The sequence below is a fragment of the Somniosus microcephalus genome, chromosome 4 (genome assembly GCF_052327205.1).
Source record: "Somniosus microcephalus isolate GS21.2 chromosome 4, FLI_Smic_1.0, whole genome shotgun sequence".
Lineage (NCBI taxonomy): Eukaryota > Metazoa > Chordata > Chondrichthyes > Squaliformes > Somniosidae > Somniosus > Somniosus microcephalus.
Genome location: NC_140990.1, coordinates 251,627,832 through 251,643,532, shown reverse-complemented (window position 1 = coordinate 251,643,532; position 15,701 = coordinate 251,627,832). Strand labels below are relative to the sequence as shown.

General features: G+C 39.3%; 2 protein-coding genes across 14 annotated transcripts in view; one reads left to right on the top strand and one right to left on the bottom strand.

Moving 5' to 3' along the window:
• Positions 1 to 6,467, top strand: part of LOC147120372 (cytoplasmic dynein 1 intermediate chain 2-like) — a 125,777-nt gene extending 119,310 nt beyond the window's left edge. For all 8 annotated transcript variants that reach the window (XM_085986206.1, XM_085986205.1, XM_085986210.1 and 5 more), the window contains 4 exons: positions 2,467 to 2,611; positions 2,920 to 3,060; positions 3,277 to 3,402; positions 4,905 to 6,467. In XM_085986206.1, the coding sequence (XP_085842332.1) occupies positions 2,467 to 2,611; positions 2,920 to 3,060; positions 3,277 to 3,402; positions 4,905 to 5,006 (514 nt within the window). In that variant the 3' untranslated portion in view covers positions 5,007 to 6,467. The remainder of the gene's footprint in view (positions 1 to 2,466; positions 2,612 to 2,919; positions 3,061 to 3,276; positions 3,403 to 4,904) is intronic.
• LOC147120371 (electrogenic aspartate/glutamate antiporter SLC25A12, mitochondrial-like) overlaps positions 6,309 to 15,701 on the bottom strand; it is a 157,506-nt gene continuing 148,113 nt past the window's right edge. For 5 of the 6 annotated variants that reach the window (XM_085986201.1, XM_085986202.1, XM_085986200.1 and 2 more), the window contains one exon: positions 6,309 to 8,801. In XM_085986201.1, the coding sequence (XP_085842327.1) occupies positions 8,597 to 8,801 (205 nt within the window). In that variant the 3' untranslated portion in view covers positions 6,309 to 8,596. The remainder of the gene's footprint in view (positions 8,802 to 15,701) is intronic. The other variant, XR_015078180.1, reaches the window with a different exon arrangement.

The window sequence follows — 15,701 nt, the reverse complement described above, 5'->3', positions numbered from 1 at the left end:
CTCTTCCTTTTTATATACCTATAGAAGCTCTTACTGTCTGTTTTTAATATTTCTTGCTAGTTTACTCTCAATCTATCTATCTTCCTCTTTATTAAGCTGGTTTCTAAAAAAAAATCCCAATCCTCGCAACATTGTGTGCCTTTTCTTTCAGTTTGATACCATCCTTAACTTCCTTCTCGTAGAATCTTTCTTTATCACTGGAATAAAACCTTTGCTGAGAGTTATGAAATATCTCTTTAAATGTCTGCCACTGCTTATCTACTGTCATACCCTTTAATCTATTTTCCCAGTCCACTTTAGCCAATTCTGTCTTCATACTTTTGTAATTGCCTTTATTTAAGTTTAAGACACTAGTTTCAGACCCAGGTTTCTCACCCTCAAACTGAATTTCAAATTCAATCATGCTATGATCACTCTTCCCTAGAGGATCCTTTACTATGAGATCATTAATTAATTCTGTCTCATTACACATTACCAGATCTAAAATAGCCTTCTCCCTGGTTGGTTCCACAACGTATTGTTCTAAGAAACCATCCTGAATACATTCTATGAACTCGTCCTCAAGGCTACCCTTGCCAGTTTGATTTGTCCAATCTATATGAAGATTAAAATCGCCCATAATTATCACAGTACCTTTCTTACCAGCCTCTCTCATTTCTTGATTTATACTCTGTACTACAGTGTAGCTACTGTTGGGGGACCGAGAGACTACTCCTACCAGTGACTTCTTTCCCTTACTATTTCTTATCTCCACCCAAACTGATTCTACATCCTGATCTTCTGAGCCAATATCATTTCTCACCACTGCACTGATCTCATCCTTTATTAACAGAGCTACCCCACCTCTTTTTCCTTTCTGCCTATCCTTCCGAAATGGCAAATACCCCTGAATATTCAGTTCCCAGCCTTGGTCACCTTACAACCACGTCTCTGTAATGACTATCAGATCATACTCATTTATTTCTATTTGTGCAGTCAACTCATCTATCTTATTACGAATGCTGCGTGCATTCAGATAAAGTGCTTTAAATTTTTTCTTTATACCATTTTTACCTACTCAAACTATTTGCTGGTGCACGCTTATGTTCGTACGCTCTGTCTCCTCCTGTCACACTGGTTATCATTACCCTTATCACTATCCTGCACTATTGCCTTCTCCTTTCTCTTGACTTTCTAAATTCCCCGTCACCTGAACCTTAACCCCCACTATTTAGTTTAAAGCCCTATCTACTGCCCTCATTATCTGATTCGCTAGGACACTGGTCCCAGCATGGTTCAAGTGAAGCCCGTCCAAGCGGAATAGCTCTCTTTCCCCAGTACTGGTGCTAGTGCCCCATGAATCGAAACCCATTTCTCCCACACCAATCTTTGAGCCACGCATTCATCTCTGATCTTATTGACCCTATGCCAATTTGCTTGTGGCTCGGGTAGTAATCCAGAGATTATTACCTTTGTGGTTCTGCTTTTTAATTTGGCCCCTAGCTGCTCTCACACCCCAGCAGAACCTCTTAGTCTTACCTATGTCGTTGGTTCCTACGTGGGCCACGACAACTGGATCTTTCCCCTCCCACTCCAAGTTCCTCTCCAGCCCCGAGGAGATGTCCTTAACCCTGGCATCGGGCAGGCAACACAGCCTTCGGGACTCATGGTCTCAGCTGCAGAGAACAGTATCTATCCCCCTAACTATACTGTCCCCTACTACATTCTTTTTTACTCCCCTTGAGTAAAAATTCTACTTGAATGGCCCCCTGTACCACGGTGCTGTGGTCAGTTTGCTCATCCTCCCTGCAGTTCCTGCTCTTGTCCACACAGGCTGCAAGAACCTCGTACCTGTTGGCTGAGGCTCCTCCAATGCTAACTCCTGGATCCCCATACCTGCCTTACTTGCAGTCACACCCTCCTATCCCTGACCATGGACCAGATTTGAAGTACTTAACCTAAGCGGTGTGACTGCCTCCTGGAACAAAGTATGCAGGTAACCTTCTCCCTCCCTGATGTATCGCAGTGTCGAAAGCTCGGACTCCAGCTAATCAACTGTGAGCCGAAGTTCCTCGAGCTGCCAACATTTATTGTAGATGTGGATCACACTGGTGTCCACCAGCTCCCACATGCTACAGCTGCAACACATCGCCTGCCCTGCCATCTCTCTTGTATTTTATTTAACTAATTAGGTTTTCAAGCTTTGGAATATCACTCAATTATCTATATATAGTTTATAATCTATAATCACTGCTCTTAATTTGAGCCAATGCCCAAGTTTAGAGAAAGAGAAATACTCACCAAATCTCCTGCTCTATATTCAGGTATCAGAGTGAATGTTTTAAACTCAGCCATTTTTCCCTCCCCATATGACATAAGGTTGAGGCTTCTCACTTGTCTGAACAAAGGGCAATTTTCTTTTATATTCATTTTTTAAAGTAAATTGTGTACTTTTGTTAACAGTAATCAACATTCTGTTTGTTGCAGCAAAGCTGGAATAAGTGAGATTTTTGATGGTCATCAAGGACCAATCACAGGTATCCATTATCACACTGCAGCTGGACCAGCTGACTTCTCTCATCTTTTTGTCACCTCCTCCTTTGATTGGACAGTCAAACTCTGGACAACTAAGGTAGGCTGGCTAACTGGTATTCATATATTACTGTATTGCACCACTGTATTCTTGTAGCTATATTCAACTTGCAGTACTTTTCATTGGCACATGGGGGTGCTAGGGACATATATATAATGTATAAATTAAGTGATACAGAATATAAATTTTATATTGGCAGTATAAATAATTTTTACTATGACCCTATTCTGAACTAGTGTGCATGACAAAACCTTTAATGGAATTGTATATAATTTGATTTGTGTGTCTTTAAGGGATCAAAATTAGTTTTTTTTTAAAGAAGTTATATAACAAACATTTTTTTTCAGAATAACAAGCCACTGTACTCCTTTGAAGACAATGCCGATTATGTTTATGATGTTATGTGGTCGCCCACCCATCCTGCCCTGTTTGCTTGTGTTGATGGAATGGGAAGGCTTGATTTGTGGAATCTCAACAATGACACCGAAGTAAGCAGAATTAGGTGAAAGTGTAACTCCTAGTAGTTTGTACCAGCAATGCTATTGTTAGGACAATGATATAAATGTAGTTTCAGATCCAATATTGCAAACTTGAGAAAATAGTTATTGTGAAACAAAAGCAATTTTTCACATGTAATTTGCTTGTGAGCTTATCAGAATCCTTGGCAACTACTTCAAACTTGTTTTTCTAAACTCCTTATCTAGGTGCCGACTGCAAGCATTACTGTTGACAGTAATCCTGCACTGAATCGTGTGAAATGGACTCAGACTGGAAGAGAAATAGCTGTAGGCGATTCAGAAGGGCAGATACTGATTTATGATGTAGGAGAGGTGAGTAACACATCCTGACTGTTACATTGTACATATAGCAGAGCAATGAAGAGTAGTTTGGATTTTGGCAGGAAAGGATGAAAACACTGGACTTTCTAGCACTGCAGATATGAGGTTCTGCCCTTCCCAGTGCAACACGATCTGACGAAAGGTCATTGACCTGAAACGTTAACTGCCTGGCCGGCTGAGTATTTCCAGCATCTGCAGTATTTTGCTTTTGTATTTGGAAATTGTGCCTGGATGGGCCTTCATTTAATTCTTTACAAGTTAATGTATCCACCATTTAAACCTCCTTGAACATATGTCCTTGTTTCTTTCTTGGATTGGATTGGTTCTGGCTCGTAGAAACATGGACTTGCAAGTCTTTAATGTATCAGCTGTGTGACCTGTCATTTTGGCCAGGCAGTTGCTTCCTAGTTTTATTTCAAGCAGTAAATTGTCCCATTATTCTGCCACCATGCAAAACTAGAGGGTCGTTTCCAATACCGCTCGCAGACCTAAATTACTGTAGTGTTGAAATTACACCAGGGAATATTTGCATACAAACACTTGTTTGGCTGAAAATCCTCTCCCCACTATAATTGGAGAACCCTTTTAAAATAAGTGGGTTAATGCTACCACTCAAATGCATTAAGTATTCATATACTCGTATCATGCGGTTTAATTTCAAGGCCTCCATCTTGTATATTTCAAGTCTTGATAATTATTTGTTTTCTATATTAGTGAATCTTCCTTGGTGTTGCACATGATAGGTCAGAGTATGTGTTTGTGTTTTTCTCTTCTGTTTATCAGTTGCTAATTCCTTTTGGGTGAGCGGCAATATGATGGGAAAGCATAGTCTTGAGTGCTGGAAGTAGCATTTTGTGGTGGCAGGTGTGAGGAGAATGTGGCCGTAAGCCCTCATTAGCTCCTTTCCCATCACTCTTGCTGCTATTGTTCCTCATTTTACCCTTCCAACTACCCCCTCACCAGCCATATCCTTCTCCATTTAAACTGTCCACTGATTTGGATGGGGTAGACAGCAAAGGATTGAGCAGCACTTGAGGGGAAACTAGCCTGAAATCTGTTGCTGGAAGGAACAAAAGGCGGCTGCTAAAGAGTGGGTATTACTTTCACTAAGGCTCATTGTGGGCTAACTGTACATTTGTATCCAGGATTTATAAACCAAGCCAGAGTCCAGTTCATAACCAGACTTCAAGGAGGTCATGCCTATTACTTCACTGGCAAAGATTTTTAATGTGACAAAATTGGAGTTGAATCAAGTAGTTGGGTGGAATATCACTATTAGCTCTGTACAAATGCATATTCTGTCAGCTCATTATATACACTAAATCTTAGGTGCTTCTAGTCCCTCCTCCCAATTTTTTAAGGTGTGGATGATGCCCCCACCCCACCAAAAACAGTTCGCTGCATCCTGTTTACCTCTACCCTTCTAGTTGAAACTGAAGGTAATGAACTTTTAAAAATATGAAAAAAATGCTCACTTTTATTTCTCTCAACAGCAAATAGCAGTTCCTCGAAATGACGAATGGACACGTTTCGCTCGGACCCTGGCAGAAATAAATGCAAACCGAGCTGATGCAGAAGAGGAGATTGCAGCATGAATAGCAGATTAGAGTTCAAGGCAAGACTTATGTAGAGTAGGGACCAACAGCGGTTCTGTTAACTGTCCAGTTCATACAAGCTGAGTATCTTAGCTGGTAACACGAGGAAAATGGCACATGAATCGACATGCAACAAAACTGTTAATTTTGTTGGCTGCTAGGTCATGATATTTGTCCACCCAAGTCAACCAATAGCACTAAATAAAAAATTAATGAATCCTATTACATTAAATGTTTATTTATCTGCCTTTTAAAAGTGTCATCAATGCATTCAACATCATATGGTGGAGTTCTTGGCAATTTTATAAAAAATTCTTACGACAGGGATTATAGCTGTTGTATTTTTGACATCCACCATTGTATAAACTGCAGGTTCCTGAATCTGGTTTTAAATAATTTTGTATGTTTTCTAATATCAAGTTTGTAATTTTGTAAGTCTTTTTTCTGAATATAACTTTCCGTGGCTTAGTGAACCTGCTCCCCAAACCTCTGCCATAGATGTTCTGAGCTGACTAAATGACATGCAACAACACTCCAGGTAGTTTATTTCCCCCCATTCCCTGCCTTTCCAGATCGATTGGGCCAGTAACAATACAGGGAATGAAACTTGCATTTTGTTCCCTTTTATGGTTCTGCTACAACTGGAAATACAATTATCCAAAATTAGTCTCAACTTTAGTTTTCTGTAAAACCTTCACAACTATTAAGTTGAAATATATTTTAAACTGGAATGTTCCCCCAAAACTCAGCTTCCTTTCATTATTATTTGGACAATTCCCCATGGTCCTGAGCCATACTTTGGGCATTGGAAGGACAGAGTAGCCATAGTGTTTACAACTTCTTGCTCTTATTATGCAAGTGGAGCCTTTGCTCCAAGAGTACTGAAAACAGATGAAAGTTTACCTTTTCTCAAAAATGTATTTGTTTTACAGGGGGTCCTCATTGGGACAAGAGCCCCTTTAGAAGTGACCTTCTAAGTTTGACAGCTGTCATAGTTTTTAATACTTCTGTAACCTATTGAGCAGTAGTTTGCTTCCACCTTAAAATAGCCAAATTACTGCATACTTGCTACCTCTACCCCTTTCAATCCAAGTCTAAACCTACAAGATTCTGACAGTTGTACACTATACATTTAAGAATCGTATCTCCAGAAAGTAACTACTGTACTTAATTTTGCTGGTTGTCTTTGTAATCTTACAATAGGACATACCTGACATTACAACATTTCTTCCAGTACTATTAAATGAGGAAAAATAGTGCATTGTGATTATTAAACCCAAATAGGCTAGATGGATTAGACTCTTCAAAGTTATGTAACAACTTTAATGCCAGTTTTACAAACATACAGGAAAATAAAGTTTGTGGATGGCTGTCGGATGTGATGTGTTTTACACTGAACCATTTATGTGACATTGAAAACAGGCATTGACTTGGTAATAAAGTATAGGCCATTTGCTTTCACTTCACCTGGTGAAGTCTTTTTTTGAGTTTCTCTTCCCCTCCCCCACCTCCAAAAAAAAAAAAAGTTGCTTTGTTGGCATCAGGACTACATTGCTCTTGAGAAAGGAAAAGTGACCTTGTTGGGAAATAATTCTGTGGTTCTCTTGAGATCTTACTCCTTGTAAAGGTACCCTCAATCACATTCAAAAAGTACAGGAACCATCTATTTGCCACAAATAAAATAAAATATTTACTGTTAATTCACTTCAGAGATTCCCACAGAAACATACCAAAAAATGCAACAGGTTTTATCTGCCATATATACAGTTTAATTGTAGAAATGTCACATTAGGTGTATTCCTTGTCACACAGGTAAACTGCTGGTGATAGGTGTCTGTACACACTTGAATAGTGCAAAAGGAAACTTAGTCTGTACACGATTCAAATGTAGCTTCAATTCATTGAGAAACACCCAGTTACAAAATTAAAGAACATTTTCAGCAAATATGCTGAAATATATATATCATAAAAAGCATCCTTTTGGGCTAAAGTTGATTACTGATGTCCTAATTTTAGCCTATTTAGTCATATCCGTTTTCCTAGCAATTCAGACACCAAATGTAACAAGACTTATTTTCATAAAATAAATCAATACAATGAAAATTATAATTCTTTAAAACAGTAATATCCTAACATTTCAGTTTAAATGACATGATTTAACAAAACTTCATAACAATCTGTACAATGTCTCACCAACCTTTAGCTCAAGCATATTGCACCATAGCATCATGTGATTTACTCTGTCCCCTATGATGTCTCTGTACAGATGTACAATATGTACAGGTATATCAAGTGCAAGCTGTGCAAAGTCTAAAATAATGCCGATGATTTTTTAAATTAAAGATCATACATAAGATACTAATTTTATTTAAAATCAGCTATAAAGATGAACAATGCCAAAAGGAAAGTACCAACTCCCTTTTGTGTCTTGCAAATTAGTGGTTTTAATAGACTTTTTAAAACAGTTGAAAGGCTTTTCTACAATGCTGAGGACATGTTTCATCCAATAAAGCCGATGCGCTTCATGAATGCCAAAAAGGAGGAATATTCATAGAGCTGGCTGCTACATGATTACCTTTTTGAGTAGTGATTTAATATAACTACTCTTGTTTATAAAAAAGAATAGCTATCGGGTGCAATCTACAGGAATCCTGCTTTATACCAGCACACAGATCATGTTTTCACCACTTCTGTCTAACGTGCAGACTTTATGGAGAATCCTTCAATTAAGAAATATTCAGTGACATAACTCCATTAAACAAAAAGGCATGGGGCAGAGGGAAAGTAGTTTACTATAACAATACTTTCTTGCTATAGCAGTGTTTCATTGCAGTAACCAACTGACAATCATTGGAGACTGTTCTCTAGCTCGGCTTCACAACTGAGCTTGAATCTTAATTTCGAAAAGCAACATACATCAATAGTTCCATTCTTAGACAGCCACTGTTTCAAGAAAGGACTTTGATTTAAACTTTAGTTATTTCAATAATTACAATCGCATTACTGTGAAAATATTTTTGGAACCTAAAGGACCTATTTTCTGTACTTTAATAAGTCAGCAAAATAAAATCTGTTAAACTTTAGTAGAAACTCTCATGAATAATAAACTTATATTTTAATGTACTGTGCTAAACAAATTCTGTTTTGAACTTTTTCTGCTGCTTCATAAGCAACAGAGGAGAAAAGACCAAGAAAAAAAGCACATCAAGAATAAAAGTTTTTTTTAAAGTGTCCATAACCAGTTAGCACAACAGAAATATTAACAGTATTCAAGTCAGAAATCAATGATTGAATACACTGCTTTTTGAAACAATCATCATGTAATTTAAATGGTTTTAAGTATTTATTTCTAGCTGTAGGTAGAGTTTGCTTGTTTTCATCTTTTACACATGATCTCTAAAATTATACAAATAAATTGTGACTTTTTCTGCAATGCAAACAATTCAGACATTTAGTATCATTACAAAAATTTAATTAAGAAATACATGATTTCAATCAAATTTCAACTGACCTCCACCTACATGCAGCTATTACTTTCAACGTTGCTCCATGTTATTTGATTGCACCTCATAATGGACTTTAGAGATCTCTTAAGACTCTGGAGAACCAGTTGATACTTGTGGATGGATTGAAGTCACACCTGAAGATCTAAATTTAGGCAGATAGAGGCCAAACTTGTTTTCAATACCAGCAAAAGTAGCAGCAGCTAGTTTGTATCCTCCAATATGATGAGGAGAGACAGGAGGAAGGTCAGAAATCCTAGATTTAGGTGTAGGCTCAGAACCAACAGGTTTGCTGTTGAGTAAACACAATAGATTTTAGCAAATGTCTTTGGTGAAGACTTACTGACAGGCCTGTATATACAGTAAATCTCAACTTGTTCTCTATTATCCTCCCCAAGCCAAAACAAATAAAAAGAGTGTATCAGTGCTATAGCATGCTTCATGTAAGTGCCCAACTGCGAACAGGTGAGTCATTGGAAAGGAGGTCTCTTGCCGAGAGTCAAACTGATATTCAAAACTGCATCTCTGGCATTGCCTGTCACACTCACTAACCAGACTGCATTTCTTTTGTACAGCAGAACTGCTCTTTGAGTCTGGTCTTCAGGTTAATTTGCCAGATTTTTTTTTGGGGGGGGGGTGGGTGTAAATCAGCTCAATCATAAACACAGTTAGAATGTATTAGCTGACAATTTGTAGCATTTGATTAAAAATGGGAGTGGATTAACATTTCTCTTTCAACTCTGGGACCTGGGCTTTGGAGAGAACAGGACTCTTAAAACGTTCTCAGTGGCAATGCTTGACATTAAAATAAGTAAGTAGACTTATAGGTCAACTTCCTAGTATCAAAAAATGAATATGCTTGCTTAGTTTAATGCCATATACTGCCTATGAAACCTCATTGAGAGTCTCACTCTCATAATTCTGCAGAAACCTATAAGCATTCTAGTCCCATCCCAACTCTATTCTCCAGGTCCTGAATATAATGTGCTGGTTTAATATAGATGGCCTCGATCCATAGTATACAGGAGACCGTTCGATAAAGAAAATTTGCCATTAACTTCTATTAGGAGCTTTTTGGGGCTGCAAAACATGGATGTTATAAAGGAAGTGGACCAGTTTAGAGCTGGCCATCAATACAGTTAGAATGTACAACAGATGGAATTTGCAGCATGATTTTTTAAAATCAATCCCAGATGAATGGATGAAAGTAATACAGGCCCTATAAAAAGAAGACTGGTTATTTTGGGTGCAGTGGCTGTAAGGGTCTACTAAGGCACTAATTTGGTTAATCTCTACTTGGTTCCCTATAGGCCCACAATTCATTTCATTGGAAAACTCACTCAGACAATAAGGGGAGCTTTAAGAAGGGGGAAAATACCTATGGCTTCAATAATATGTTTTGAGCTACACAGGTAGTAAGTAGCGAGAGAACTTTACTCCGCCAGTGGGGTCCAGTAGTAAAAGGTTTCCATTCACCAACATTCTTTGATTTGATGAGCACAAAGTTCATGAAAAATATTTGGAAAAAATTGTGGCATAGAGAATGAGGCCATAGATGACAAATAAACTTAACATTTTTTACGAACACTAATTTTAGGTCATAATTTGAGAAATTTCAACCACACATTAATTGTTCAAACGCAAAGTGAAGTAACGTGTTACTCTTGGAAGCATTCCCTATCTCAACACCTCCTCCTGTCAGATCAGATATTACATACTGGTTTTGCTGTCTTCTAAAAATCTCCATATTGTATCTGCTGCCTTGATCGCCCTGATGCATTCCGAACCAACTTCATCACTCTTCCTACTGTAAATCTATTATTAGAGCTGCTGCACGTGCAAATTGGCATAGGGACAACAGATTAGAGGTTTAAATGCGTGGCTCAAAGAGCGGTGTGGGAGGAAGGGGTTTCGGTTCATGGGGTACTGGCACCAATACTGGGGAAAGAGGGAGATGTTCCGTTGGGACGTGCTCCACTTAAAACAGGGCTGGGACCAGTGTCCTGGCGAACCGAATAACTAGGGCAATAGACAGGGCTTTAAACTAATGAAGGGGGGGGGGGATTCAGGAAAGAGTAAATTTAAAAGCAGTGAGAAATGTCAAGGCTCTAGAGCAGAGCAGAGTTTTGGGTAAAAATAAGCAGAGTTTGTCAGGAAGGGACAGAGAGTAACAAAGGCGACATCAGAGAAAAATAGAAATAAGTGAAGGCACTATATCAATGCGTGAAACATTTGCAACAAAATAGATGAATTAATAGCAGATAGAAATTAACAGGTTTGATCTAATAGCCATAACAGAGATGTGGTTGCAAAGTGGCCAAAATTGGGAACTAAATATTCCAGGATACTTAACTTTTAGAAGAGATAGACAAAATGGAAAAAGAGGGGTAGCCCTGCTAATAAAGGATGGGATAAAGACAGTAGAGAGAAAGAATCTTTGCTCCAAAAATTAAGTAGAATCAGTTTGGATGGAGCTAAGAAACAGCAAGGGGCAGAAAAGATTGGTGGGTGTTGTTTTTCGGCCCCTAAACAGTAGTTGTAATGTAGGGCAGAGTATAAATCAGGAAATTAGAGGCGCATGTAACAAGGGTAATACACTGTAATCATGGGGGACTTTAATCTACATATAGACTGGGCAAACCAAATTTGCAGTAATAGTGTGGAGGACAAATTCATGGAATTTATGCAAGTTAGTTTTCTAGATCAGTATGTTGAGGAACCAACTAGGGAACAAGCTATTTTAGATCTAGTATTGTGCAATGGGAAAGTGTTAATTAATAACCTTGTAGTAAAGGGGCCTTAAGGGAAGCGTGACCATAATATGATAGAATTTTATATTGAGTTTGAAAGTGATTTAGTTAAATCCGAAACCACGGTCTTAAATCTGAACAAAGCAAACTACGTAGGTATGAGGGGCAAGTTGGCTCAGGTAGATTGGGAAACTACATTAAAAGTTCTAACAGTGGACGAGCAATGGCTAGCATTTAAAGAATACATAATTTACAACAAATATACATTCCTTTAAGGCACAAAAATTCCACAGGAAAAGTGGTTCAAACATGGCTAACAGAAGTTAAAAATCTAATACTGTAAGAATGCACATAAATACACTAATACACATAAAGCTAGGCTGACACTCCAGTGCAGTGCTGAGGGAGTTCTGCACTGCCGGAGGTGCCGTCTTTCAGATGAGACGTTAAACCGCAGCCCCATCTGCTCTCAGACGGACATAAAAGATCCCATGCCACTATTTCAAAGAGCAGGGGAGTTATCGCCGGTGTCCTGGACAATATTTATCCCTCAACCAACATAACAAAAACAGATTATCTGGTCATTATCACATTGCTGTACGCAAATTGGCTGCCGTGTTTCCCACATTACAACAGTGACTCCATTTCAAAAATACTTAATTGGCTGTAAAGCACTTTGAGATGTCCTGTGGTCGTGAAAGGCGCTATATAAATGCAAGTCTTTCTTTTAGTATTAGATCAAAGGAAGAGGCTTATAATGCTGCCAAAAAGAGTAGTAAGCCTGAGGATTGGGAGGATTTTAGAATTCAGCAAAGGAGGACCAAGAAATTGATAAAGAAAGGAAAAATAGAATATAAAAGTGTAAGCTAGCGAGAGACATAAAAACAGACTATAAAAGCTTCTATATGTATGTAAAATGGAAAAGGTTAGCGAAAGTAAATGTGGGTCTCTTACAGGCTGAGACAGGAGAAATTATAATGGGGAATAAGGAAATGGTAGAGAAATTAAACAAATACTTTGTGTCTGTCTTCACGGAAGTAGATGCAAAAAACTTCCCGGAAATAGTGGAGAACCAAGGGTCTAGCGAGAATGAGGAACTGAAAGAAATTAGTATTAGTAAAAAAAATAGTACTGGAGAAATTAATGGGTGTGAAAGCTGATAAATCCCCTGATAAGGTGCCACACAAGAGGTTATTAAACAAAATTAGGGCTCATGGGATTGGGGATAATATACTAGCAGGGGATTGGTTAACGGACAGAAAACAGAGAAGGAATAAATGGGCCATTTTTGGGTTGGCAGGCTGTAACTAGTGGGGTACTGCAAGGATCAGTGCTTGGGCCTCCGCTATTCACAATCTACATCAATGATTTGGATGAGGGGACCAAATGTAATATATCCAAGTTTGCTGATGATACGAAGCTGGGTGTGAATGTAAGTTGTGCGGAGGCTTCGCGGGGCTATAGACAGACTAAGTGAGTGGGCAAGAACATGGCAAATGGAATATAATGTGAAGTTATCCACTTTGGTAGGAAAAATAGAAAACAGAGTATTTTTTAAATGGAGAGAGATTGGGAAATGTTGGTGTTCAGAGGGACCCAGTGTCCTTGTATACGAATCACTGAAAGTTAACATGCCGGTACAGCAAGCAATTAGGAAAGCAAATGGTATGTTGGCCTTTATTACAAGAGGATTTGAGTAGAAGAGTAAAGACATCTTACTGCAATTATATAGGGCCCTGGTGAGACCACACCTGGAGTATTGTGTACAGTTTTGGTCTCCTACCCAAGGAGGGAGTGCAATGAAGGTTCACCAGACTGGTTCCTGGGATTGGGGGGGATTGTCCTATGAGGAGAGATTGAGTAGACTAGGCCTATATTCTCCAGAGTTTAGAAGAATGAGAGGTGATCTCATTGAAACATACAAAATTCTTACAGGGCTTGACAGGGTAGATGCAGGGAGGATGCTTCCCCTGGCTGGGGCATCTTGAACCAGGGTCAGAGTCTCAGAATAAGGGGTCAACCATTTAAGACTGAGATGAGGAGAAATTTCTTCACTCAGAGGGTGGTGAATCTTTGGAATTCTCTACCCCAGAGGGCTGTGGAGGCTCAGTCGTTGAGTATATTCAAGACAGAGATCAATAGATTTTTGAATATTAAGGGAATCAAGGGATATGGGGATAGTGCAGGAAAGTGGAGATGAGGTAGAAGATCAGCCATGATCTTATTGAAGGGGTCGAAGGGCCAAATGGCCTACTCCTGCTCCAATTTCTTATGTTCTTAAACCCAGCTTTACTTAAAAAAAAAAAAATCAAAAAAAAATCAACTGCTGTCTTCCTGCCTCTCCAACCATTTCCAGTTGTTTCCCAAAATTTGAAACCTCCGTGTATCCTCTTTTCCAAAGCTACAAATCAGAATTTTATAGCACAGGAGGCCAATCAGCACATTGTACCCGTGCCACCTTTGAAAGGATCATTCCCCTGCCATTTCCCCAGAACCCTTTAAATTTTTCTTTTTCAAATATTTATTCACTCCCCTTTCAAAATTTTATAAAAGCTCTTTTAGATTCTGCTTCTATCAGTTTCTCATAGTTACCATGTCCTAACAACCCTTTGATATAACCTTAAATTTATGCCCTCTGTTACCGACTGACCAACAGAAAGTTTTTCCAAATTAATCTTAGCAAGACCCTTCATAATTTTGAATAACTCTACCTGATCTTTTAACCTTTTGTGCTAATAAAAAGACTCCCAGCTTCAACAACAACAAATTGTATTTATACAGTGCCTTTAACATAGTAAAACATCCCAAAGCATTTCACAGGAGCATTAACAAAATTTGACACCGAGCCACATGAGCTATATTAGGGCAGGTGAATATAGGTTTTGAGGAGCATCTTAAAAGGAGGAAAGAGGCGGAGAGGTTCAGAGAGGGAATTCCAGAGCTTGGGGCATTGGCAGCTGAAGGCATAGCTACCAATGGAGCAATTCAAATCAGGGATGCTCGAGGCGCCAGAATTGGAGTTGCACAGATATCTTGGAGAGTTGTAGGGCTGGAGGAGATTACAGAGATAGGAAGGGGCGAGGCCATGGAGGGATTTGAAAACAAGGATAAGAATTTAAAAAATCAAAGTTGCTCGAGTATCTCCTTATAACTAAAGCCTCTCCTCTTTGGTGTCCTTTCTAAAATAAGGAGCCAAAACTGGGCACAAAATGTTAACCTGTACAAGTATAGATTTACCTCTTTGCTTTTGTACTGTGCCTCAATTTATATATTTTTTTACAGCTTTGTCAACTGGTCCTCCCACTTTTAAAGATTTGCTTATCTGAACTCCTAAATCTCTGCTCCTTTTAAAGTTCTATCATTTAATGTAAATGTGATCTTACTCTCCCCCTCCCAAAATGTATTACTTTACATTAAATTTTCATCTGACATACCTGCTACCTGCCCAATCTACTAACTTGCTTATGGCCTCCTGAGGTTACTTACAATCCTCAACATTAACCCTTTGCTCCCTTTGTGTTGTTTGAAAATGTTCATATTGAACCCCTATAGATGAATCCTGATCGTATACAGAGAGCAGAGACTCGATACTGAACCCTGCAGCTCACCACTATTTATATTCCTCCAGTCCAAAGAACATAAATTAACTGTTTTCTTTCCTTTAACCAATTTCATAACCAAGCCACCACACGGTTTAGTTTCATCAACAAACCTCCTATGTAGCACCTTATCAAGTGTTTTGAAAATCCATGGCAGTTCCTTCATGAATAGATTCCACTGCTTACTCAAAAAAAAATTTTTCAATCACGACTTGTTTTTTTATAAATTCACGTTGGCTGGCTTTATTCAATCCATGGCCCTGATATTGATGGGCGGGTAGGGGGGAAAAGAGAAAGTTTCGGTCGGGAAACCCTGAAGTCCAGGTTTCCCCACATGCTGTGGTGTGTTAACTCCACAGCGTGCACTTTTTTTTCCCTACAAGATCCCCGCCCGGAAGTCAACTTGATTGACAGGCTTGACTCCCTGTTGGGTGGGGAGCACTCCGGAGCAGACTGCAACCCCAGGAGCAGGTAAGGAACCTGCTGCTGCGTTAGTGGGAGCGTGGACCGATTCCTGGTCCTGGGGGTGGGTCTTTGGATAGGGGTGTCCAGTGGCAGGGAAGAAGGTCAGCTTGGAGTGCCGGGGGGTGGGGGGAGCACTGCTGCTCCTCCTGGCCCACAAGCAGTGCTGTAAAGCCACTTACGAACATATGAATTTGGAGCAGGAGTAGGCCACTCGGCCCCTCGAGCCTGCTCCGCCATTCAATAAGACCATGGCTGATCTGATTACTCCACATTCCCGCCTACCCCCGATAACCTTTCACCCCCTTGCTTATCAAGAATCTATCTACCTCTGCCTTACCTTTTCCCCAAAGCTGTCTTCACCTCCTTTTACCTGCTGGG